At 48.3% G+C, this 27,419-nt stretch overlaps 1 protein-coding gene across 4 annotated transcripts in view; it reads right to left on the reverse strand.

The window, feature by feature from the left end:
• Positions 1 to 12,623: 12,623 nt before the first annotated feature.
• The window catches only part of LOC119465192 (phosphofurin acidic cluster sorting protein 2-like), an 87,535-nt gene continuing 72,739 nt past the window's right edge, over positions 12,624 to 27,419 (reverse strand). For all 4 annotated transcript variants that reach the window (XM_049656452.1, XM_037725989.2, XM_049656451.1 and 1 more), the window contains 2 exons: positions 25,069 to 25,182; positions 12,624 to 13,111 (listed from right to left, as the gene is read on the reverse strand). In XM_049656452.1, coding sequence (XP_049512409.1) covers positions 12,993 to 13,111; positions 25,069 to 25,182 — 233 coding nt within the window. In that variant the 3' untranslated portion in view covers positions 12,624 to 12,992. The remainder of the gene's footprint in view (positions 13,112 to 25,068; positions 25,183 to 27,419) is intronic.

Genomic DNA, 27,419 nt, shown 5'->3' on the forward strand with positions numbered 1-27,419 from the left:
TTTAGTCTTTTGCTATCGAATTGACTTGCTGGGGAAAGGTAAACGCCAATAAGTGTAAAAGACAGCCTCTTCTTTTTCACAGTAACACAGACATGTTGGTTATCGTCGTGTGGAGGTACGGGCTGGGCGAAACACGTAAGGTCCTTGCGAATGTAAACCAGAACCTTACTACTTCGGGCACAAGTGGTTGAAACGAAAGGTTCATATCCTGATAGTCTCAAGGTAGTTGATAAATTCGGTTCACAGATGACCAGCACAGGAAAGCGGTTTTCAAACACAAACTGCCGGAAATCCGAAATACGTGACCTCAGGCCTCTCGCATTCCACTGAAATATGGAGGCGCTTCTGACATCATCCCGGAACGATCGCTGCTGCTGTCGACGAGCCATGGTTCCGCTATATAAGTTTTCAAGCACTGGACTTCTGAAGGCTTGCGAGAACCAGATTGATGACATCCAGCACTTGCAATGCACTTCTAGCTGTTGGTGTCTGCAGCTTGTCCAGAAGAACACGAAGAGCACTCACCAGAGAGCTGAGCATAACAACAATTTGTTGATCCTGGTCTGTCAATTTATCAGGAACAGACGAGGTGTCCCTTGCTGTAGATGTCTGTTCCCGCTCCGTAGGTGCATGTAGCCTCGGGAGTTCAGGCCAAGCGTCAGCTGCCGTGTTGTTCGAAGCTCCTTTGTCCTTAGAGCTGACTGCGTTTGGCCTGGGCGGGAGAGGGGGTGGTGATGTACGTGGCTCGCGCGGTACAGAGGCTTTGGAGGTTCTTGAACGGCGTCGGCGACGTGATCTTCGTCGCTTAATAGATGCTGCCGCTTCTCGGTGAGACGAGTTGTCTCTAACCATTTTCTTTAAAATTGCCATTTCCTTTCGAATTAAGGGGCACTCCTTTGAGGATGCATCATGAGGGCCGCTGCAGTTTGTGCACTTCAGCACACTGGCCTCGCACGTGTCAGTGGTGTGCGGCCCCGTGCATCGAGAACACACGGAAGTGTTTTTTTTTTTTTTTGCACACACTACTCACACGGCCTAACTTCATGCACTTCCAGCACTGTAGTGGTTTTGGTACAAAAGGCCGAACTGCGTGTCGGAAGTGGCCCACTTTTACGTGTGTTGGTAGGGATTCGCCCTTAAATATGATCTTCACACACCGTGACGTGCCGAGACGAAAAACGTTTGCGATGACGGTGTTTTCTGTAGCCGGCTTGATTAAGATCGACAAATCGGTGTCGGCAATGGTTTCGTCGACATCATAAATTACGCCAGTACTGCTTTCTTTTCCCAGCGGAATATGAGGGTGGACTTTAATCCCGTCAAGTTCCGTGACCTTGCGCAACGAATCTAACGCAGCCGCATGTTCTACGTCGATTGCTACGACGTTCTTACGGGTGTTTACTCTGATGTCCTTGATTTCATTCGGGACCAGTGCCTCTAGATGTGTAGACACGGCTTGCCTGTTGAGGCATCTCAGGTTATCCGTGGCGAGAACTGGCGTGAAAAGGTTGGTGAGTACCTCGGTAATCCGTGATGACCTCATGGTGGACGCACTCTAATTCGATGATGTGCTGACAAACCTTCTCTTTGCTTTACGGCTCTGCACCAGCTCGAAGGTGTCGTCACCAGATTCTTCACTGCTGACATAGTACTGCATGGTGTCGTCGCTGTCAGTGTCGCTCTCGGTGCCGTTGCGCTTCCTGGAGGCAGCCGCCGCGGGCACTACCGAGTCCGGCGGACGCGCGTGAGAGTCCATCTCCACCGCAACTAAGCAGGAAACAGCAGTTCACCGGCAAAGTCCAAGAGAATTCACAAAAGAAGTAGAGCTCGAAGACTCGGCGTTCTGCCTGAAAGGCACTTCGTCTTCGTCTTCCAATTGCGATAGCAAATTAGTAGAGAGCTATTCGGAGTAGGGATAGTAGTTTTATCGGCTGCATAAACTTGGACACGTTCGCTTACTAACTGAATTAACACGCGTGGTATCAGCACGCACAAGCAAACTTGAATAGATCACACTGAATGACCGCAGACAACGACTGTCAAAACGCTGGCAGCAAGCGCAGCCGCCGCATCGGGCGCAGGTTCGTGCGGTCTATCGCTGCAACAGAAACTGAGCGGCGAATGCACAGCACATACTAAGGTCAGAGCCGTGTGGAAATCGCTTTTGAGAGACGGTGTGGACGACCGCCGTAGCCGGGCAAAGTACAAGCGCTGTTGGCAGTCTAGAAGCTGCCCCCCCCCCCTCCCACGCTGCCTTCCCGCTCTCCTCCGTTCGCGTGGGAGATTGAGTGGCCAATTCCTCTTGCGCCCGGTTGCAAGATATGCATTTGGTGCCGCAGCACAGCGTCGCCCCGCCTCCCTTCCTCCCATACCCCCACGGCCTTTCGCGCGACGATCGCGTTTGCTTTCCGCCGTGCGTTCGCTCTCCGTGATAGCGCGCGTCCCCCGCGCGCTTTCACTCGCGCATACGGCGCGCGGCGACGATTTTACCCCCCTTGGACTTTATACGGAACCTCACGGTGACGGCGACGACGACTCCAGAAATCTGGTTGAAGTGTCCATATAATTGCTATCGCAATAACACCCCAGAAAGTTTATGCGAAAACGGCGCCGCGGTAGCTCAATGGTAAGAGCCTCGCACGCGTAATGCGAGGACGTGGGATCGTTCCCCACCTGCGGCAAGTTGTTTTTTCATCCACTTTAATTTTCATTAGTTTATGATTGCTTTATTTCACTTAGTAAGTACAAGTAACTTCCCCTATGTTGTCTTTGGTATCATTGTTTATTGGCTTCTTATGATATGATTATTAAAAATTGGGCCCCTCGGTTCCCTTTTTTCTCGTTCATTATATATATATGTATATATATATATATACATATATATTTATATAGTATACACTGTATATAGTTCAATGCATAGAAGCACGTAGGAAAAAAATAACGGGATTTAACTGATTTGCCGGCCGCGGGACCGGCCTATATATATATATATATATATATATATATATATATATATATATATATAAAATAACCATATATATATATATATATATATATATATATATATATATATATATATGGTTATGCGCTCACTATATATATAAGACCAAGGCATATACAGGGTGCTTCACTTGTGCCAAACATTAAAAATATGCAAATCCTACGTAGCTAGACAGAACCAAGGTAATCTTGTTTGCCGCTGCTTGGAGACAGGTTATTTTAGGGGCGACGCACCTGAGGGTCGAGGCTTGTCCATCCGTCTACGTTGTCGGTGCTCAAGGCCGACGTTGGCCGCGCCGTAGCCATAGCAACCAGGAGGGCGGAGGAGGGAGGCGAGGCGCATGCGCACGCGGTCTGCTCCTCGCCAGCTCCTAGCTAACTTCCCGACCCCCGCTTCTCTTGCCTACGCTAAAGACGTCGAACGAGATCACATACCACTGTACCCATACTAACGAAAGCAGACGTCCTTTGTGACTGAGCTTCAGGTGCTTCTTTTTTCACGGGAAGACTCTCTCTTTGTTGAGTGCCTTCGTGTAGAAAGTAAAACGGATGACCAAAAATAATTTTGTAACTTGGTTGGTAAAGCTGGGGTCAAGGATACCAAAAATTAAAAAAAAATGCATATTGCGCACAGCATTTCTCTCTATTCTACTAGGTTTTCAAACCTTTGTGCGGTAGTGGGACCGACCGTGGCAAAGTGCCGAGTTCAGAATTTCCCAGCGAAGTAATCCGAAAATTTAAAAAAATCAGGCAAGTTTGCACTCGGTCGCGCAAAGCTTAGGCACAGCGAAGCTTACTGGCTGCTACGGCTATGGTATGAACTTGGTTGCTGCCTGGTCTTAACGTGGTTTAACTTAACTATGCATGTTGGAAGGTATTCGATCGTTTTCGGAGGTACCTTCCCTTTCGCGCCATTTCGCATGACTAGCGCTGGACGCGTGGGCGCCTACGAGCGACAGTGCTCCTGACATGCCACAAACGCAGACGGGCTAACGAAGTTTGGTACAGTGCCAAGAACGCTGTCGCTTGCCGACGCCGAACGCGTTGGCGACATTTCGCGTGACTAGCGCTGGACGCGTCGGCGCCTACGATCCAAGCAAAATTGGCCGAGGGCCGACCATCGGGTGGTGCTCGGCAGATTGCTGGGAGCCGATCATGTCGGCTTGAGGAGCTTGGGCCGTAAAAAGGCCGTATGTTGCCGACCCCGTCGGCGCTGGCTTGGTCACGGATGCTGGCCCGGATGCGTAGGGCTGCATAATGCCGAGCACGAAAGTTTTGACTGGCCAGAGACGTCGGCTTCACGCTGGCCTGACTTTGCTGGCCGATCATATAGGATGCCCCCGCCCGCCGCCTAGTCGGCGCCCCGACTTCGGGACGGGATTGGGGAGCGAAAGAATAGAGAAGGAGGTCGCCTCAACCGTCTGTGGTAGTCGGTTCCGGCAGCATTCACGGGGAGGAACCGGCAAGAGGCAGGCGCGTAGATGGTGGCTGTTCGGGGGAGCTTTTGGCGGGAAAAGACGTTCAGTGCATGGCTGCTTGGTCGGCGCAGCTTCGCACGGTTTCTATGGCGCTGCGCTTCTTGTTCGCGAAAAATGGACATTTCGAGCCTGCGGGTTTTCACCTCCTACGGACGTCCACATTTACTCGTAAGTTGCACGTATTATTTATGCTATTAGAGGCTATCTTTTGTAGCGTTAATCTGGAAGGACAGAGCGTAAGGGGGCTGCGTTTCTTTGTTTCGAGAGCTCGTCTGCGCTTTTCGATCTGTTGAAAGCGACATTGTAATAGCGCGGCCAAAATGTCATGTCTCGTGGTTTATGGAGCAATGTGCAAGAGCTTGTCAAAGCATGCCAAAGCTTCTCGTGCAAGCGAATTAAGAGACTGGGTGCGTCGTGATATGCATGAAGCACCGATATGTGCATGCAGCGCCCGTAACGTATACTGTACAGGGGGTCGCAACTATCATGCACCAAGATTTTAAAATATGCAAATACCACATAGTTGGACAGGACCAAGGTAATGTGGTTAATCGTCGCTTGAAGATACTCAGATTATTTTTTGCATTCTGTCTTACTACCTAATTAGTCCTAATTAGTGATTAAACTTATCAAATATTATAAAAGTGTCAATCAGAAAATTATAGAGAGATGAAAAACCCGATACAGCTTTCTGTTGCAAATTAATACGTGCAGCATAAAAGTGTTTTCCGAGCGTGAAAGAAGCCTGCGAATACACGCAAAGTACCTCGAGCGGCGAGTTGCGCTGCAATTTTGTATGTATTCGCGGGCTTCTTTCACGCTCGGAAAAACACTTTTATGTAACACGTATTGAGCAACAGAAAACTGTATCGGGAGTTTGCCATGTTGCTCTACAATTTTCTCGTTGACACTTTTCGTCTAACTATAATATTTGAGAAGTTGATTAATTAATTAGGACTAAATATGTAATCAGGCGGAATGCAAAAAAAAATAATCTGAGTATCTCCAAGCGATGGCAAACAATATTACCTTGGTTCTGTCCAGCTACGTGGTATTTGCATATTTTTAAATCTTGGTGCATGATAGTTGGGACACCCTATACTAGTATATGCCGTGCGCACGATGTATGTGCTAACGTTGCAGTTGTGGTTAAGGTAATTTGAAGAAAGGCGAATTTCGCTCCGCTAGCTTGAGATTTTCGCGACGCTTGTTTTGAGGCTAAATAACGTGAGACTGCGTTTGCATGTGCGATGCGTATTTAGGGTTTGTCATGAAAAATCATGGATTTGTCAGACAGACATACAGACAATGAACTTTATTAAGGTCCTGCGGAGCACCGCCGCCGTTCAGATTTGTCAGAACTTGTTTATAACTAAGTACAATGCTTCAAGAGTTATTGAGAGGCCACGAAGCATCTGGTCCAATATTATAGTTATACATGTCCCATTTCTGAAACTTACGTAGTACATGTCTGTATTTCAGATACCAGAGTGGAACCATAGCACAATCAGTCAAGTGACCTGGTTGCACAGTGCTCTGCTAAATGGGCTTACGCAATTCAAGGAAGGACATTTTCGAGTACCCATACAAGACTGTCATTGATTAATTCCCATTTTATGTCTGTCACAACCACGTATACCTACTAGTACAGCATCTCACAACAAAGTATTCCAGTTTCTGTTGTGTTTGTATCTGAATAGTTCAATAAAAGTCGACAAAAATCATCTGTAGTGTTAATTCGTCTACAAAGCGCTCGCCTTCTTTATATAGCGCGACTAAGGACACAAACGTGTGCATGAATTAAATAGCGAATTATACGTGTCCTTTCTTATGTCAAACTATATTTTTTTTATTCTTGTTGCAGATACCAGCAATCCGTTTTTTTCATCTGGGTTGCATTTAAGAGGTGGACATTACTTTCTAAATGAGTGGTATAGTGCATCAGTAGCTAATTCACAAAATCGTGCCAATTATTTTGTAATTATTAACTTTAGTGCACATGTTACAATGGTGGAAATGAGCCCATTAACATACAGGGTCTATTCAGTTGGAACCAATTTTGTAACTAGTACCAGTTTCAAGGTATACGTCAAACTATGGGGCAAAAATGCCTTGGTGTCATCTGTATTTTCTTTCTGCACTGTGAATATATGCAATGCTCGAGGGTAGTATTCAGGACACCAACTCATTTTGCTGACTTTGACTTCATAAATCTCGAAATTGGTGCTATAGTTACAAAATTTGTTGTGATTGAATAGGTATTGTGGGCCTATGGCCTCTAATTCCGCCATTGCGTCATGTACCCTAAAGCGAATAATTAAAAATGTGTTTAGCGAGACTCTTTCAATTAAATGCTGCTGCACTTGCAAGTTATCCAGATTGTAATGTCTGCAGTTAAGGTAACTCTGCTGAACAAGCGGAATATTTGGTATCTGCAGCAGGGGCCTTACAAAATCGACATAAAAAAAAAAAGACTCGGTGCATGTGAGCAAAAAAAAATAAATAAATAAAGCCTGCATATAAATGCCGGAAATATAATGCTGGCCGTGGACAAGCCACGTTGTGACCGTCGTGCGGAAGTCGTTGGCCCGTACGGCGGCCAACCACGACCACAATGAAGTAACCGGCGGCCATGACAGTACGGCGGCCATGGTCGGCAAACAGATTGGCCACGTGCAACAACCGAGCCCGGCCCGGCCCAGAAGGCCGAGATCGGGCCTTCGTCTCTTTAACTGGCCATGGGCGGCCGCCCGATTTCCTGCCGAGCTATTTTTTATTTTTATTTTTTGCTTGGGGAGCGACAGCGTTCTTGGCATGCCACAAACGCAGGCAGGCTAAGCAAGGTTGACACAGTGCCAAGAACGCTGCTGCTTGCGACGCCGACGTGTTCGAGGCTAGCCGCTCGATATCAATCGGCCAGCTTCGCTGTGTCTTGAGCTTTGCGCGGCCTAGTGCAAGCTTTCGCCTTCTTTTTTTTTATCCTGGCTCCGCTCGCCGCGGAGAGAAGAGAGGCAGGGATCGGGAAGGCAGGAAGCTGGCGAGGAGGAAACCGCATGCGCATGCACGCGGTCTCCTCCTCCTCCGGGTTGTCATGGCTACCTCGGCTACGCACCACAAATTACAGCTGGCTTAAACAGCTTCGCTGTTAAAAGTCGCAGTTTCGCACGAAAGGCGAAGCATCGGATTGCGATAGAAAATAAGTAGGGAGCTATACGAAGCAAAGATAGCAGTCTAATTGGCTGTATAAAGTTGTAAACATTGGCTTACTAACTAAATAGGCAAGCACGGTGTCACGCGCGCACAGGTAAACATGAACTTATCTCGCTCGTTGACCGCGGAAAATCGCTGTGAAAATGCCGGAGTGAGAAACCGCGCCAGAAGCAGCGGGCAAATTGACCTTCGCGCTGTCTCTCGCCTCGCTTCAACGCGAACTAAACGTCGAAAGCAGAGCGCATACGAAGCTACCGGCAATCGGCGCATGTACTTTGTCCCCATCGCTGATCGCTTTGAAGATGACGCCCGTGCGGGCCACCACTTCGCCCGCATCGCAGATCGCTTTCAAGATAAGGCGCCCGAGCGGCCGCGCTGTGAGCAGCAGCCGACGGAGCAGAACGCAACCCTTCCCCTCCTTCTCCGTCGCCTCACCCCCATGCCTCGCGCGCAAGAGAACACCGCGCGCTTCCGGCCTGCCTTCCTCTCTTGCGTGCGCTACATTGAGCCGCGATTGCCGGCTCACCCGCGTACGCGTTCACTCGCAAACACAGCGTACGGCGCGCGGCGACGATTTTATCCCCATTGGACTTTATACGGAACCTCACAGCGACGACGACGGAAGAAATGCGCTTGGAGTGTCCATATAATTGCTATCGCAATAAAATGTGTACGGTATATTGTTACGCAAACCCAGGATATAGGCTACGTGGAACCAAAATTTCTATTTTCACGATGGGGTGACTACTGCTTACATTGTAACATATAACGTCATATTTCTTATTTTTCATATACAACCGCTTGAGGGCACTTCCATTAAAGTGATTCTGTAGATTGGGAGCAAATCTGCAAATAAATATCATGAACTTTTTTTTGCTCCATGCAAGAAACCTCCATGCGCCACCGAACAAGGTAAATATTTTTAAAGCAATAGCTTTCATTGGCTACTTTCTCCATTTTAGATAGACCATGTTTCCAGCTGTGGAAAAGAGGCTGAATCATTTTAGCATACGCCAAAGAGGGTGAAAGCGAAACTCTGCGCGCTCGAGAAACATTCATTAAATTACTTGACATTCTCATTCGAATACGTTGGTACTACATATTACGTTTCTGCCATCAGAGGTCGTGGGTTAGAGTGCCTTAATTGACACTACCTTAATTCAGTGTGCTTTATTTAACTTCACCCTAATTAACAGCAAAGGTCGTGGGTCCGACTCCCACCAAAGGTCGAGGGTGCGACTGCCACTGAAGGTCATGGGTTCGAGTGCCTGAATTACCTCTTTTTTAAATAACTCTGCCTTTTTTAGGCATGATGAGTGGCATCGGAGCCAGCTGTGGAAGACGACAACGAACGCGCGAACGGTGGCACCAGTGCGTCTATGCGCAAGGCGAGCTCACTGACATCACCAGCCCGGTGGAGAAGAGAAGATGCCTTCAGCATTTCTACTATCGACCATTGAAAAAAAAAAGGACCTGCATGCTTTTTCCTAATGTTAAAGCAAAAGCTTTACAACCTAGTCGAGCCAAGTTTCACCGTCGCCAGCAATTGGACCTTCATTTGACCACAGCTGCGCCGTGGCCTTGGCAACGCATCATGTGACTCGCCGAGCTCCGCTGCCGCCGGCTTGGCGCATGCGCTCTCTGCAGCTGGGGCGCCGCCTGACCACGTGACTCGCCGCGCGCATGGCTACGACGCGCTCGCCTAGTCAGTGCGAGCTTGGCCACCGATGACAGCGGGCCGTCTTCTCTAAGCGTTGCGCAGGAGCGGGAGGCTTTGAGCCATCGTCGGCAAGCAGCGTCTGACCAGCCCAAGGATATCGCCCGGCGAGCTGCTTCACTGGAGAGGGTTCGAAATGCCAAGCCTAATCACAGTCATGTCTAGCCACCGACCTAGGCACAGCCGTCATACCTGGCTTAACAATGAGTGTATACCCAAGTATATTACAGCTAAATCAAAGCTTAACCAAGTGAAAACAAGACATAACCTGCCTGAACCAAACTTTCGCTTTGCATATCCAGGGTTACCTTGGTTCACAAAAAAAGCAGAAAGTTACCTATCAAGAAAGGGGTCAGGCAAGGAGACACTATCTCTCGCAAGGAGACACAATCTCTCCAATGCTATTCACTGCGCGCTTAGTAGTATTCAAGCTCTTGAATGAGGAGTGCGGATCAACGGCGACTATGTCAGCAACCTTCGGTTTGCAGATGACATTGTCCTATTCAGCAACAAGGGGATGAATTACAACTAATGATTGAGGACCGGCACAGGCTGGAATACGCTAGCGCAAGACAGGGGTAATTGGAGATCTCAGGGAGAGGCCTTCGTCCTGCAGTGGACATAAAATATAGGCTGATGATGATTGAGGACCTTAACCGAGAAAGTGTAAGAGTGGGGTTGAAGATTAATATGCAGACGACAAAGTTCCTGTTCAATAGCCTGGCAAGAGAACAAGAATTCAGGATCGCCAGTCATCCTCTAGTCTGTAGGAATACGTTTATCTAGGTCAATTACTCACAGCTGGGGGACCCTGATCATGAGGAAAAGATTTACAGAAGAATAAAATTGGGTTGAAGTGCATACGGCAGGCATTGCCAAATCCCGAGTGGGAGCTTACTGCTTACCACTGTCGTTGAAAAGAAAAGTGTACAATCATTGCATTCTAGCAGTGCTAACATATGGGGTAGGAACTTGGAGGTTAACAAAGAAGCTCGAGAACAAGTTAAGGACCGCACAAAGAGCGACGAAACGAAAAATGTTAGGCCTAACATTAAGAGACAGGAAGAGAGCGGTGTGGATCAGAAAGCAAACGTGGATAGCCGATATTCTAGTTGACATAAAGCGGAAAAAATGGAGCTGGGCAGGCCATGTAATGCGTAGGATGGATAACTGGTGGACCATTATGGTTGCACAATGGATACCAAGAGAAGGGAAGTGCAGTCGAGGATGGCAGAAAACTAGGTGGGGTGATCAAGTTAGGAAATTTGCAGGCGCAAGTTGGAATCAGCTAGCGCAAGACAGGCGCAAGACAGGGGTAATAAGACAAGGGTCCTGCAGTGGACATAAATATAAGCTGATGACTCAGGGTTAGCTGTGCTAAGCCGCAGCCATTTTTTTGCTGACGGCTGACGTTGCCAACTGATCTTGATGTAGACCAACTGATCTCGATGTAGACCGAGGGAACAAGCAGATATGCTGGGAGCTGCACATGTCAGATCTTGGCACTGACATTGCTAACAATGTCGCCTGGCACGTGCTTCGTCACTTGGCCCAGACGTGGAGGGAAACGACAAGTTGGAAGGTCGAGGAAAGGGCATGCGTGATCTCGGCGCCGTCATGCCCACACAAAAAAAAATCAGCTGGGGCTTATCGTATCAAAACCCCGATCCAATTGTGACGCACACCACATAGAGGGACTCCTGAATAATTTCTATGCGTGTACATAAATCCAAGTACACGAGCGTTCCTTCATTTCGCCCCCATCGATGCGTACGTGACGGCCAGGATCAAACCCGCCTCAGCAGCGCAATGTCGTAGCTACTGGGCAACGGCGGTGTGTTGTCGTGACCATATGACTCCACTACTGGGGATAAACAGAAATATTGGGGGCCCCATGTTAAAGGTCAATATCTGCCGGATAGGAAAAATGAGCACAAAGTTCAAACTACCGCAAACGGTCCAACTATAACCCGTTTACTGTTCAGGTCCTCTGCCAAGCTTACCACTCAAAATGGGTGTGCACAAACTAGTGCGAGCGGGATTCGTAGCTCTCAGGCGAGCTGCTCTAAGCACACAGCTAGGCGGGCCTCCGCCACTGCCGACAGGGCCCCGCCTGGCATAGGCACTCTTCGGTAAGTTTCCAGTGGCCCCTTTTTGGAACAAGATTAGTCCAGCCACTGTGCCAAAGGAATGATTTAATGCAATTTAATCCATCGCTCCTTCCTGATAGTTGCAAGAAAGCTGGTAGATGCACTAGTAACATCGTGACGAGGGCTAGTTGTTTCATATCTAGAACCTAAACAAAAGAAGGCTAACCAATCGATTACCTACCAAACAAATAATTACTAAACTAATACCCAACCTAAATTAACTAATCTATCAGCTACATTACATAACTCGATATATGTAAGAAACTACAGTAACAAAACCAACTCAACCAATAAACTAATTACATGATAACTAAGTAATACACCAACAAAACTCACTAAATAAGATAATGAAATTAACTAATCAAAGTAACAAAGCTAACCAACTGATTAACTTATCTAACTAAAAAAATATATTCACGAATAACCTACTTAGCTATAACTAAGCCAACATATTTAACTCGCTAACCAAACAAATAACACATTGATCTAGCTAACCAAACATAACTGACTCATCCAACTAACTAGACAAAGTGCAAATATAGAGAGCCGAACAAAACAATTTGTGCAAGGAAGGCTACTATGGGCTTGGGGCGACGTCAATCATAAAACGGCGCTGTGTATAATTTAAACACAAACATGTTCGCCAAACACAAACAATTTGCCAAAAGTTCTCGTTTCATGCTCACTCTACAAACATGCTGAAATAAATGTGGGTGATGCGCCTATCCCAGTGAAATATTTCAATCATTATGCAGCCCGGCCATCTTGCACGACAGATTGTTCACCTTCTACTTACGCCAGCGCCTCTGGTGCCACCTTCTGTCTCCATATGAAACTTTTGGGGAAGTTTCATGTCCAGATGAAAAGTAGTGAAGGAGCCTGCTAAAGCTGAGGTTGAACAGTGCAAATAAAACAAGGACACAAAGAAACAAATACCACAGACAAGCGTATTTGTTTCTTCGTGTCCTTGTTTCATTCGCGCTGTTCAACCTCAGTTCTGGTAGATGCAAGAGTATTACGGATATCGCTTACCGTGACAGCACAACAAAACGCAGCAAAACTTCCACATAATGTACACAATCATTTTATTCAAGCGCTATTGCGCGTAGCTGGACGTGGGCAGCGCCCTCGCGCAGATCGAGCCTCGCGCAAACACGCAGGGTTCGATTCCATAGTCGGCGCTGCGCACACTGAACTACGCCGTTCGCAGCATCGCACACTGGACGGCTGCTCACGGGGGTCGAGGGATGACGTATCGTACGCTTCCAGAGCACTGTACAAAACACACAACAGCAGACTGGGATAGAAGAAGAGAATCACGTGGGTGGGGAAACAATCAACACTAACAGGCGCTGAGGAGTAGGCAATAAATAGGCTAGTCAATAAATAGGGGCCAGGGTCAGGCGGGTGCAGGGAAGAGTGGGGGGTGTGGGTTGGTCAGTGGGCCGGCTCGGGCGCGACGTAGAGGCCGATGGGAAAGTATTTGATGTGCGTCTGCCACTGGGCGCTCAGCTGGAAGAACTTGACGCCCGTCCACTCCACACCGTCGATGGACACTGCGGCAAACGTGGGGAAGCCCGAACATGCAAATCAATTTGTGCGCTTCAGACATTGCCACAGCATTTGCAGCAAACCTCTATATCGAACACGGATAGAAAGAATTATCGGATATAATAAAGTAAACCTACAAGGCTTCTCGCTGATATCAGCATGTAACGAATTTATGCTTATAGCAAACATCGAATATAGAATGAAGGTATTTCAGAGTAGGATACGGCTCTCCTCTTACAGGATTTGACTTACCATATTACCAGCAGAACTTGTTTGAGGATAATAGAGACACTAAAGGAGTTTACAATGGCGACATATTATTTCAAGGCTATTTTCATTCGATTCAGCAGAAAAACACTCTGTTAAATTTCATGCCCAAACAGCAGTGCCAATACATCAACCTGAGTCACGCATAGGGATGGGCGAACATTCGGTATTGTCGAATATTCGATTGAATAATTGTATATTCGTTATTCGCTTCGATTCGAATTCAGGTATTCAATATTTTCGAATTATTCAGCCCTCCTAAATAGGCACCTAGAAGCCACAGACGGACGGTACACATCGCGGAGGCTATGCTTCACGTCCTGGCTGCCATACATCAACCGTAAATCTCGAAGGCTATACGTTTTTGCATTAAAGAGCCGGAAATGTGCGATGCAAAAGAGCAGAAGCGGCGCTAGCGTGAATGACAGCAACAACTGAGAGCTTCGTGCCTATTTGTGCCTTTATTGCGTTTGCCGCCGCGCATAACGCGTTGCCAGCGGCATTTCATTGTCGCCATCCATAATCGCGTCGACAGCTGCCGCGGTTGCGGCAAAAAGTAGTTTCGTTTTGACTCAGTACGCACGTCGCCCTGCCTAGAAAGCTGTGTAGTGGGCATCCATGATCGCACAGATAGCGACCGCGATTTCGTCTGCAGTTGTTGCAGCGAACGGTAGTTTCGTTCTGACTCGGTGCGTGCGTCGGCCGTGTGCCGTAAGCACTGCAAAGTCGCCCTTCCTAATCGCGTCGATCGCGACCGCGGTTGGGACAAACAGTTGTTTCGGTTTAACTGGGTGCAAAGCTGTCGAGGATGAAGAGCACCGGCTACATCGCGATGGACGTGCGATCTTTTGGCGGTCAGCTTACTGGCAAAAAAATAATCGGGATGTACGCGCAGTAGTGCAAAGCTTGCTGCAAAAGATGGCGTGTGCCGCGGCCGTGCTGCGAAGGAAGTCGTGAGGCCTCGATCGCCGCTGCGAGAACCAATCAGTCACGAGATGACGAGAATTGCAGCTTCCGCACTGCTTTTGTGCAAAATAGCAAAAGGATTTGCTCATCCATTACATTAATAAAATCGTGCTGACGTAGCAAGCATCTGCTTATTTTTTTCTGGATACCCTGATAATTCGGCATTCGGTTAATTCGGACATTTTTTTCGGTCCCGTGAAATTCGAATTAATTAGGTTATACCGTAATATGCGATATATACTATTCGAACTATTCGATTTGAAATTATTCGACCAAATCACTATTCGCTTCGAACCTCAAATGCACTATTCGCCCATCCCTAGTCATGCATTTTAAAGGACATTCGAACCTCATTATAACGTAGTCACATTCGGCATGAAATGCCTTCATTACATCTAATATTCGTTTAGGCATGTACGCAGATATCGGCATGAAGAAAATCGTAATCACGTCTATGCTCACACGGAGTGCCTCCTGACGGGTTAGCAAAGGTCTCTTGCACATTTTCATGGCCCACAGGCATACAAACCGTGTCGATATGAACCGTGGAGCAACAATAAATGTGCACAGGCACACTATGTATCGCCGTGAATATGAAACCGTGCGATTACTGTTATCACATGCAATCAGCAGGTTGGCTTGCCGAGTGCGGTCCAACCAGCCAAGCCGTTGGCCAAAACATGAAATGGCATAGTGTACCCATGTGCAAGTTGCTAGTGCTAAGTTTCGCCACTGGCAGACTTTTCAGACAAGCAGGGTATTGAACGTGGATCTGTACTCAGCTACTACAGCCGTCAATCTAGCTTGTGTGTCTCATCTTACGATCAATCGACAATAAAGTCCACAAGTGCGAACATATTGACGGTAAGCTTCCATGACGGCTCGTCACCAGCCTCACGTCATGGTGAACTGGTATGGGAACTTCAATGCAGCGTCATCACCAGTCTAATTTTTGTGTCTTATATGGCTTACCAAGTACCTATCCAGTATTCTCACAACATAGTTTTCTAATACTACTACTTAACCTTGTAATGCACAAAGTATCATATATGCTATGACGACTTTGACGCCTCAAAATGCTGATTGAAGCTCAGGAAACTTAATGCAAAGCCCATAATTGCATTTTTGATAGCTGGACTGTAGTTTCAGCTGTTGATAAGTTTAGCAAATTACTAATTAATTAGTACAGTAATAAAGTTATAACTAAATAAAGCTTTTTTCTACAGATGTACTTTCCATGGCGAAAAATAGGTATGAAGAATTTGTTCTAATTTTTTATTTGTGGAACTGTGTTTGGGCATTACAGTGTTAAAGAGACATTAAAAAGCATTAAGTTGAGCTGCATTAATGAATTACCTTTCTACAACAATGCAAATGTCACTCTTACTATAGAGGAGGCATAGTAAGCAACTAAGACAAAAAACAGGAAAAAAAAATCACAGCATATCCATGGGGTGAATGATGATGAGTGGGGCGAAGCTCCGGGGGATCATTCGGGTAAACCACAGCTACGGATGAGAGATAAAGAGAGCGCACGTCGGGAACGAGAGAGAAAGAGCGCGTGTCGAGAACGAACGCCTTTGTGCAATGCTGCGCCCCTAGCTACGGACGAAAAAGCGAACGCGCGTCGGGAACGAACGCCCTTGTGCACCGCAGCGCCCCTAGCTACGGACAAGAAAAAAAGAGCGCGCGTCGAGAACGAGAGAGATAGAGAACGTGCGTCGGGAACGAACGCCCTTGTGCAATGCTGCGCCCCTAGCTACAGACGAGAAAGCGAGCGCGCGTCGGGAACGAACGCCCTTGTGCACCGCAGCGCCCCTAGCTACGGACAGAAAAAAAGAGAGCGCGCGTCGAGAACGAGAGAGATAGAGAACGTGCGTCGGGAACGAACGCCTTTGTGCAATGCTGCGCCCCTAGCTACAGACGAGAAAGCGAGCGCGCGTCGGGAACGAACGCCCTTGTGCACCGCAGCGCCCCTAGCTACGGACAAGAAAAAAAGAGAGCGCGCGTCGAGAACGAGAGAGATAGACAACGTGCGTCGGGAACGAACGCCCTTGTGCACTGCTGCGCCCCTAGCTACAGACGAGAAAGCGAGCGCGCGTCGGGAACGAACGCCCTTGTGCAACGCAGCGCCCCTAGCTACGGACAAGAAAAAAAGAGAGCGCGCGTCGAGAACGAGAGAGATAGAGAACGTGCGTCGGGAACGAACGCCTTTGTGCAATGCTGCGCCCCTAGCTACAGACGAGAAAGCGAGCGCGCGTCGGGAACGAACCCCTTGTTGCACTGCAGCGCCCCTAGCTACGGACAAGAAAGAAAGAGAGCGAGCGTCGGGAACGAACGCCCTTGTGCAATGCAGTGCCCCTAGCTACGGACGAGAAAGCGAGCGCGCGTCGGGAACGAACGCCCTTGTACACCGCAGCGCCCCTAGCTACGGACAAGAAAGAAAGAGAGCACGCGTCGAGAACGAGAGAGTTAGAGAACGCGCGTCGGGAACGAACGCCCTTGTGCAATGCAGTGCCCCTAGCTACGGACAAGAAAGAAAGAGAGCGCACGTCGGGAACAAACGCCCTTGTGCAATGCAGTGCCCCTAGCTACGGACAAGAAAGAAAGAGAGCGCACGTCGGGAACAAACGTCCTTGTGCAATGCAGTGCCCCTAGCTACGGACGAGAAAGAGAGCGAGCGTCGGGAACGAACGCCCTTGTGCAATGCAGTGCCCCTAGCTACGGACGAGAAAGCGAGCGCGCGTCGGGAACGAACGCCCTTGTACACCGCAGCGCCCCTAGCTACGGACAAGAAAGAAAGAGAGCGCACGTCGGGAACAAACGCCCTTGTGCAATGCAGCGCCCCTAGCTACGGTCGAGAAAGAGAGCGCGCAGTCGGGAACGAACGCCCTTGTGCAATGCAGCTGCCCCTAGCTACGGACGAGAAAGAAAGAGAGCGCACGTCGGGAACACGCCCTTGTGCAATGCAGCGCCCCTAGCTACGGATCAAGAAAGAGCTGCAGCGTCATCAGGGATACGAACGCCCTTGTGCACCGCAGTGCCCCTAGATACGGGACAATAAAGAAAGAGAGCGCACGTCGGGAAACAAACGCCCTTGTTGCAATTGCAGCCGCCACTAGCTACGGACAAGAAAGAGAGCGCGCATGCGGGAAACGACCGCCCTTGTGCACCGCAGCGCCCCTAGCTACGGACAAGAAAGAATAGAGCGCACGGTCGGAACAAACGCCCTTGTGCAATGCACGCCTGCCTGAGCTACGGACAAGACAATGAGAGCGCGCATCGGGAACGAAACGCCCTTGTGCACCGCAGCGCCCTAGCTACGGACAAGAAAGAAAGAGAGCGCGCGTCGGGAACGAACGACCTTGTGCAATGCAGCGCCCCTAGCTACGGACGAGAAAGCGAGCGCGCGTCGGGAACGAACGCCCTTGTGCACCGCAGCGCCCCTAGCTACGGACAAGAAAGAAAGAGAGCGCACGTCGGGAACAAACGCCCTTGTGCAATGCAGTGCCCCTAGCTACGGACAAGAAAGAAAGAGAGCGCGCGTCGGGAACGAACGCCCTTGTGCAATGCAGTGCCAATAGCTACGGACGAGAAAGCGAGCGCGCGTCGGGAACGAACGCCCTTGTACACCGCAGCGCCCCTAGCTACGGACAAGAAAGAAAGAGAGCGCACGTCGGGAACAAACGCCCTTGTGCAATGCAGTGCCCCTAGCTACGGACAAGAAAGAAAGCGAGCGCGCGTCGGGAACGAACGCCCTTGTGCAATGCAGTGCCAATAGCTACGGACGAGAAAGCGAGCGCGCGTCGGGAACGAACGCCCTTGTACACCGCAGCGCCCCTAGCTACGGACAAGAAAGAAAGAGAGCGCACGTCGGGAACAAACGCCCTTGTGCAATGCAGTGCCCCTAGCTACGGACAAGAAAGAAAGAGAGCGCACGTCGGGAACAAACGCCCTTGTGCAATGCAGTGCCCCTAGCTACGGACAAGAAAGAAAGAGAGCGCACGTCGGGAACAAACGCCCTTGTGCAATGCAGTGCCCCTAGCTACGGACGAGAAAGCGAGCGCGCGTCGGGAACGAACGCCCTTGTACACCGCAGCGCCCCTAGCTACGGACAAGAAAGAAAGAGAGCGCACGTCGGGAACAAACGCCCTTGTGCAATGCAGTGCCCCTAGCTACGGACAAGAAAGAAAGAGAGCGCACGTCGGGAACGAACACCCTTGTGCACCGCAGCGCCCCTAGCTACGGACAAGAAAGAAAGAGAGCGCACGTCGGGAACGAACACCCTTGTGCAATGCAGTGCCCCTAGCTACGGACGAGAAAGCGAGCGCGCGTCGGGAACGAACGCCCTTGTACACCGCAGCGCCCCTAGCTACGGACAAGAAAGAAAGAGAGCGCACGTCGGGAACAAACGCCCTTGTGCAATGCAGTGCCCCTAGCTACGGACGAGAAAGCGAGCGCGTGTCGGGAACGAACGCCCTTGTGCAATGCAGTGCCCCTAGCTACGGACAAGAAAGAAAGAGAGCGCACGTCGGGAACGAACACCCTTGTGCACCGCAGCGCCCCTAGCTACGGACAAGAAAGAGAGCGCACGTCGGGAACGAAACCCTTGTGCAATGCAGTGCCCCTAGCTACGGACAAGAAAGAAAGAGAGCGCACGTCGGGAACAAACGCCCTTGTGCAATGCAGTGCCCCTAGCTACGGACGAGAAAGCGAGCGCGCGTCGGGAACGAACGCCCTTGTACACCGCAGCGCCCCTAGCTGTGGACGAGAAAGAGAGCGCGCGTCGGGAACGAGAGAAAGAGAACGCGCGTCGGGAACGAACGCCCTTGTGCACTGCAGCACACCTAACTACGGACGAGAGAAAAACGCCAGAAGCGTTCTCCAGAAGCTGGAAGCTGGCTTCTGGAACTGGAAGCGGAACCGGAAGTGGAACCGGAAACGGAAGTCTGCTTCCGGTTATACTATGCATATGCATATATATGTATATATGCATATACATACATAGACGGACACACAACACCATCTATTGAGCAATTAATTAACTAGAGGTGGCTACATACTACTACTACTACTACTACTACTACTACTACTACTACTACTACAGAGGAGGGAATGACCCACACCCTAAGGAGCTTCGCCCCTAAAGAAAGACGAGTGGCGAGGATGTCTCCAAGTTCCTGCCCCTGATCGTTGGTGTTTCAGTATGAAATTTTCAGAAATGGAAGTTTTGCCTTCGTTTTCTGTTCTGGTAATCAACGTCCTACTGCAAGATTGATGAAACCAACCAAATGGGAGCAAACTTTGAACAGCAGAGACTGACAACCAACACAGTGTTATTCATCACAGTGACTTTTTCAGCGACTTCAGCATTGCCGAATCTGCCTGCTATAAGTACTTGTCTGAACAAACTAGGTAGAAGCAAGTGGCCCTCTGGTGTCCGTGCACCACCAGAAGACTTGTATGGGTTTGATCAGAGACCAGTGAGCTAAACGTTTTCAGGAACAGAAGTTTTCGTAAAATTTTACACAATACTCGTAAAACCGTAGAAAACCCAAATACGAAGAGCTTATAAAAAAATTCGGGAGACTTGGCATGCATGAAATACGACCAAGTTGAACGATGTTACGTTTTGCAATTTTTCATTTGTATGGGTTTGATCAGAGACCAGTGAGCTAAACGTTTTCAGGAACAGAAGTTTTCGTAAAATTTTACACAATACTCGTAAAACTCTAGAACAAGCCCAAATACGAAGAGCTTATAAAAAAGTTGTCGCAGTTTCACCTGAAAGGCGAAGCATCAAATGCGATAGCAAATTTGTAGAGAGCTATACAGAGTAATGATATTAGCTTTATCAGCTGTATAAACTTGGACATTCAGCAGCACCGGCAACACGCAGAACTATTGTCGACGCCGTCGACGTTTTGCCCGCGTTCGCTCAAAATGCGTGCGGCGTTCGTGACTGTTGCCGGAGCCTCTGATATCAATTGGCACTTGGTGCCGCAGCTAAACGTCACCTCCCTTCCCTCCCCCTTCCCCCCTCCCCCACGGCCTCTCGCGCGTCGGAAGAAGGCGCGTTTGCTCTACATATATGGTGATTGTAAAGGAGGAAAGAGACGCTTACTTCTGCAGCCCTTAAGTGAGCACGGCGCAGAGCGCGCGTTTGTTCTCCGCCGTGCGTTCACTCCCCGTGAAAGCGCGCGCCCCTCACGCCCTTTCACTCGCACATACAGCGTTCGGCGCGCGGCAGTGGCGTAGCCAGAAATTTCGTTCAGGGGGGGGCTCAGGTTGCAGCGCGGCCTCCTCCTTATAGAATTTGTCGAGGGATCAAATGCATGAATAATAACTGCATTGCCAATTCCATTGTATATTAGATGCTGCAAACGAATTATTGAACGCTATGCACTGTCCATTAAAATATGTATGTTTTCGTAAAAGAATATATTCGTATGCCCCAAAAATGTGGCAGAAATAACTGATATCAATGCTTCCGCTTTTTTTTTGTCTAATTAATAAGTAAAGAAAACATCACATGAACTTTAGAACTACTGACCCTTTTCGTGGAGCAGTTTGTTTTAGAGAAACGAGATGGCGCTCAAGGTGGCGCGCCATACCTCTCCTCAGCGACCGCGCACGAATACAAAACCATTACCGCTTCTACCTTGCTTCTGTGCTATCAGCTGTCGGAAATGCAACTGAGTTTTCGCTATCGCACTGTGCTCCAATCTTGCTAGATTGAATAATGTTGATTGAAGACGCGTGCAGTAGTTGGCTGCAAAAATAGTGACTGGCATGTTAAGCAATAGAATGAATCTGTGTGGCGAAGTTCGCGGACCACTGCTGCAACTGTCCGAACGTGTTACCGGCACTTCGTGATGTACGGATTTCCTCGAGGATACATAAATTTGCTCATCCGCCAGCCTTGTATTGCTAACCTTCAAAGAAAGGGCTTCATCCCCAGAACGTCGGCAAGAGTGAGTACCACTCGTTAAACAATGACAAAGGGAGTAGCGCCGCTTCCTTTCATAGTAAGTTTCACGCACGTTATCTATACACATCTGTCCAAATGGCAGGAAAACTTACGCCCACTCTATCGCCGACGTATCAAGAATAAGCGAATGGACGCACAGTTGAATATATGCGCACTGTATACACGCAATAAATGACGGACTACACCTATGGCGCACCAATGGTCGAAGCTGAATGTTTCGTGACGGTCCACAAGAGTAAGCAAGTTACTAGCTGTAATATATATTTGCTACAAGGTATTACAATGTACAAAACAGCTACGTTTCAAGCCTGGTGCGCAGCAAGAACAAATCTATCGGATTCGGAACTAAGCACACCAGCGAGTGATTAGGCCGAAAATAATCAGATAGTGGCGGCACCGAGGAACTTCACTGAGTCAGAAAGTGACAAGCCACTGCTTCAAAATATTTGCCGAATAAAGAAAAAGAGCAAAACACACTAATCCTGACTGAATTCATAATCGGAAAGCTTGGAATGCATATTTAGCCCCGCTTTTAGAAGAAGCACCATATACACTGCTTGAGCCGTTTGGACATAGCTTATTCAGCTCCGAAAGCGCTTTTGCATGTTCTCTGAAGCTGTGATCAAAGCTTCGTGTCGTCCACCTAGTCACCGTCTACGATATCTCCAAAAAAAGAGGTTTTTCTAAGCCGCGCCAGCGTCATACACTTCCATCGTAAACAAGGAGGCAACGGAGGCAGTTGAGGCAAGCAATGGACGCGTCACCACGTGATGAAATATGGCAGCGCCCACGGGATCGCCGCGAAAAGGGTCAATATCAGTTCGAAACCAGCAAAGCGGTGCATGCAGCTTATATGAAAAACGTAAAGGCCATGAAATAAATAAGTTGAGGACAAATATTTTGATGAATCTTTGTCATTCAATAACCTTGTTTACATTTTTCTACATATGCAATGGCCAGGAAGAAACCTCAATGACGCTATCCCTCGTTGCAATCGATTGCGCAGGAGCAGCTGTAACTCGTCGTGTATTGTAATTACACCGAGATAATACTCGCAACAGTGAGTACAAATAAAAAGTGGGAGTTCTGCAAAATATATATTAGAAATGCGAAGATAGAATGGAATATAGAAATGCGAAGATACAACTCGCTAAAGGGCAAAAAAAGAGTCGCTGGAAACAAAGTTCACTGCTTGTATACACAAAACCTCGCAATAAGGTATTTAAAAATACGTATGAGTCTCCAATAAATCTACGTATTTAAGCAAACGTCAGTGTATATAATGCGTCAAATAAGACAAATAAACATGTTGCTCAGTCACAGACAGTAACTTTGCGCACAGAAATACAGATGATCTAGGCAAGAACATAACTATGATCGCAGAAATCGTGTTATGTACTTGGGCCATGCAGCGGTCGCGACATCGCCATGTGGGTAGAATAATAGAGGAATAATGCATGAATCAGTACGAAAATGTGTAATTTAACTGCCTGCACAACGCCAACAATTATTCTGCACCCAAAATTAAAGGAGGGTATTCCTTCGTTTCAAAAAAGAAATAAAAGCAGGTAGCTGAAAATGAAAGAAAAGGACAAACAAAGGCCACAGATGATGCGGTAAGTTGAACTACCCAATATCCGAGTGCATTTTTGGCGAACGCCGCGTGGGCCGGGCTTTCAATGAGCGAGGTCGGTCAAAATTGGTTATTGGTATTCTCGTAATTTTTGTATTCGCATGATAATTTTGTCTCATGATGCTAACTGCTAGAATAAACGGCAAAAATTTCTGCGGTTTTAAAAGCTAATGAACGGTCATACGTTTTCATATTGCTACACGCGTGTGGTATTTGATTGTTTGACCGAGGCGCGCGGGCGCCATCACTCGAGAAAAGAAGAGGAAGAACGAGCTGGGCTCGCGCTGTGAACCTAACCGGTCAGCGCTGCAACCGCTGTTGTAAATACAACTTGTAAATAGTTGCCCGTCTTACTGACTCGTTCTTCGCGTAACAATATTTAAGAACTTATGAACTTGAAGGAACAGTGCTTTTTACTTGCATTGATTTTTGCTACTTCGCTATCTAAAGGACAAACTTCTCTCGGCGGGAAAGTTGAGGGAAGCGGTCAATGACTTCGGACACGTTGATGCTGACGTCTCTGTGGGTGTATAGAAGCGCCAGCATAACCATGCGTTCCACAGACACTGTAGAGCGCAAGTAGTTTTTAGTAAACTCTTGCTAAAAAAATATTCTCTCTGAACTGGCAGTGGTCACTGGAAGGGTGACTAGAAGCTGCAGCAGTAATTACACATTTACATAGAACCTGCTGTCGCAATGAGAGATGGTAATCGATTCTGGTGCTAAAACCTAAAACACTCCCTTGATGTCGTTGTCATACTTGTTTAGGTACATTGCAGAAACAGTAGGCTGTTCGATTCCAGCGATGTCCGTCGTTTCGTCAGGAAGTATGGAGAAGCAGCCTGCTTTTGAATCTAGGCTTTCTTTCATAATGTCACCACAAATTTCTATAATTTGGTTTTGTGCGTCTGGGCTTAAATACGAGGCATTACTGGGGCAACTTTCCAAATGGTTCTTCAGATATGTATCTCCACAATCAGCTCGCATGCGAAGAAGCACTCAGAAAATGCCTGTATTTTCAGCAGGGTCATTGCTTAAATCCATAGGGCCCCTGTCCCTGTGGCCACGGAGAGCCAGACCTTGTCGCCCGCAAAAAAAAAAAAATCAATAATAAGCCGTTTACTTTCTTCTGTTTTCTCATATTTTACTTTGCCTGCCCTGGTCCAGCTGATCAATCACATTGGGCACGCTTCCTGAAAATGTTTGGAGAAAAGTATCAGCTGCTAGCTGACAGTCCCGGTGATATTTAGTATTTTGGTGTGTGTGGAAGATTGCAAGCGCGTGCTTCCATTTCTGGAACGGCTTGGACGGGAGGGCTCCAGTGCGCGCATGTTGGCCCAAGTTTATAAGATCATTAACCCCATAAAGTTATAGAATTGAAAATCTTTTAAAGCATGCCCTTGGAAATGTCTGCGCACCTTTCGCGTCAAAAGTTTATGAGAACATTATACCCATAAAGTTTCGTAATTGAAATCCATGCGCTCCGTACATTCCGCGGCCGTTGCGAGATGCCGCATCGCGCCCGCTCGCTATCGAAAAGTCGTTGAAAGATTGTGCTTGGATGGGGCTCCTTGCGTTACGTGACTCCAGGTGCAAGGGCGTTGTCACGAAATCCAGCCCGAGTTCGCAATGTTCGTGCCGAAATGTCTTTTCGAGTGTGAAAAAGACATTGTAGACAAAATCCAGAATGATTGCCGGCGTCGGTGGTAGTTTTGGTCGGCGGTGCATGGCAGCACGAAAAAATTTCGGGGAGGGCTGAAGCCCCATCAGCCCCCCCCTGGCTACGCGCCTGGCGCGCGGCGACGATTTCATCTCCATTGACGTCATACGGAACCTCACGGCGACGGCTACGGCGACGCCGATGGCAGAAATCTGCTTTTTAGTGTCCATATAATTGCTATCGCAATAAAAATTCGGGAGACTTGGCATGCATGAAATACCACCAAGTTGAACAATGTTAAGTTTTTCAATTTTTCATTTGTTGGCACCGGTGTGCAGTCTTGGGGCCCTTTCAATCACAAGCACGGTTTTGCAGCTCATATTCAATGCAACTGTACAGCCGATGCGAATCAGCCTACGTCAAGCATCCATCCACCCTATCTCACCTCTGAGCGGTGGTTGCAGGTTGCGACAGGAGCAGATGAGTCGCTGCACGCCTTCGACTTGCTGGCAGCGTCTCGCTTCCCGCTCGCCTTCCTTCTTCTTGCCCAGGCGCATGACTGCACAGGATCATTGCTATCATTATTAAAAAGTGACGAAGATAAAGAACAAAACTGGACACAGGCTGGAAACCCTGTCCAAAATGGCCATGCCCCACCTTGCCTCAAAGAAATGGGGAAGACAAGAAGATTCACAAGAATCGAGAAACAGTAGATGGAGAAAGAAGATTGCACAGTCACAAATGTACACAGTGCTGAGTGATTCAAATGTGGCACTCATAGCACATGCGCGCTGACACTTTTGGCACCACTGGTGGACCCTGGAGACATGGAGCTGATGCACTGAGGTATACAAAGAAAGCCTTTGCGTTCCATAGTGACCGAATTTGCTCCCTCAGCGGTCATATTTGGTCACCCAGTGCTCACTGGTGGTGCTAAAAGTGGTGTCCGCCATGCGAGCCGATTATCGCATTTGAATCTCTACGCATTGTACACACGTGTACCAGGTGTGTGCAAGGTATTTGAACACATGGCTTCCAATTGCCATAGACATTAACATTTTGATTTGTCTTCGCCAACCAAACAACCTCGTGTCGCCAACATGGAACATTTATTCCAACACAGTCTGACACAGGGAACGGAGCCATCCACTGTCCTAGTTGCCTTACATGCTGGCCGCAGCAATTCGATGATCGCCAACTCCTCTAAAAGTATAAGTGCTGCCAGAGGGAAGACGTCATTCAGACTGTTTAGTTTCTCCACCAGGCCATCATGAGTAAGAAGACTGAAAAGCCTATGATGGCCACTGTGAAGCAGCTTTAGGTGACAGAGTCCACAGTGACGATTTCTGTTGATGAGGATATTAGGTGCCACCTCTAAGCAATGGCCTCCTTGCTCCCACAAGGCCAGTGTGACAGAAGAGTGCCTGCCTGTGAATTTCTGCACACAGAATGTAGCCTCCTACTGCTCAATATTTAAACCTGCTGCAATGTTATCTATGGGGTGTGCCACTGAGGAAACTAACGAAGAGCACGTGAAACAGCCCATAGACACTAGCCATTGGGCAATTGGCAGTCGTGGGGCAATTGTTTGTGACCACGAATAGCTCTCGCATGAAGTGTACAGTGCATTTTGTCACCACGCATACGATGATGTGCAAATAAATTTGAACCAGGAGAACTCAGGCACAAGCACAAAAATGACAGACGTTCAGTAATGGGTTTCATATAAGGGTCCCATTTGATTAAGGCTACAAAGGATAGTGTGTCACATATGTCGTGTGCACCAAATGTGTCCTCTATGTCAAGCAGAATCTTCAAATTTTGTTTATCTTATTTCAATTTTCTCGTCAAAGTTTCAATTGCTCAGGACTGTACAGTGTACACCGAAAGTACCGTGGCAATCCAATGTTGGGGGGTCGACTTAGAATCGAAACCGAACCGTGTACCGCTAGTAACGGCAAGAGAAGCGAGAAATCAGGGGTGCTACGGCGTGGTTACAAGTTTGCACCTACGTTTTTATGGTTATGGTAGAAGCGTAGCGTAATAATTTACTGTATTGCATACATTTTGATTGCGCGCACCACAAGCGCACGGCTCTTGTGGGAGCATCGATCATGGAAGAGCCGCCGTTTAGGGGGTATTGGTAGATGGCGGAAGAGCCGCCGTTTGGGGGGTATTGCTAGCTGGCGGAAGAGCCGCTGTTAGGGGGGTATTGGTAGTTGGCGGAAGAGCCGTCGTTTGGGGGGTATTAGTAGTTGGCGGAAGAGCTTTTCTTTGAGATACGATTGTTTTCGACGGCCGCTCGCATCTGTCACTTCTGCTGTAATGCTGAATCGTTGCGCCTGTCATGAGTGCCAAAACCTTCAGCGCTCGTTCTCAGCAGCGTTCAAACGGCTGCTATCCTCCATGTTGAGGAAACTAACAACTGCGCAGCGGGACGCAAGTCTGGCTACTGTGTGAGGGTGGGTCCTCTCTGCATGGGGGGCTGTACCGCGTGATGTCGTGGTGCGGTCGTTCGCGAAGTGTGGACTCACTTTTGATGACGACGTGCTGTGGGACCGCAGCAGCTATGACGGCAGCAGTACCAGTGAGGTCAACTCTAGTGACGATGAGTAGTCTTAGCAACCCCATCAATAAATATCGCTTGTGTGAAATGCACTCGCGTGGTTTTTCTCCCCCCCCCCCCCCCCAATTTTTTTTTTTTGAGACATGCAATTTTGGGGGGGTCGACCTACATTCGAGTCGACTTACAATCGTGTAAATACGGTATGTAGAACACACTTGATCTGTGTTGCT

The sequence above is a fragment of the Dermacentor silvarum genome, chromosome 9, assembly GCF_013339745.2.
Source record: "Dermacentor silvarum isolate Dsil-2018 chromosome 9, BIME_Dsil_1.4, whole genome shotgun sequence".
Classification (NCBI taxonomy): domain Eukaryota; kingdom Metazoa; phylum Arthropoda; class Arachnida; order Ixodida; family Ixodidae; genus Dermacentor; species Dermacentor silvarum.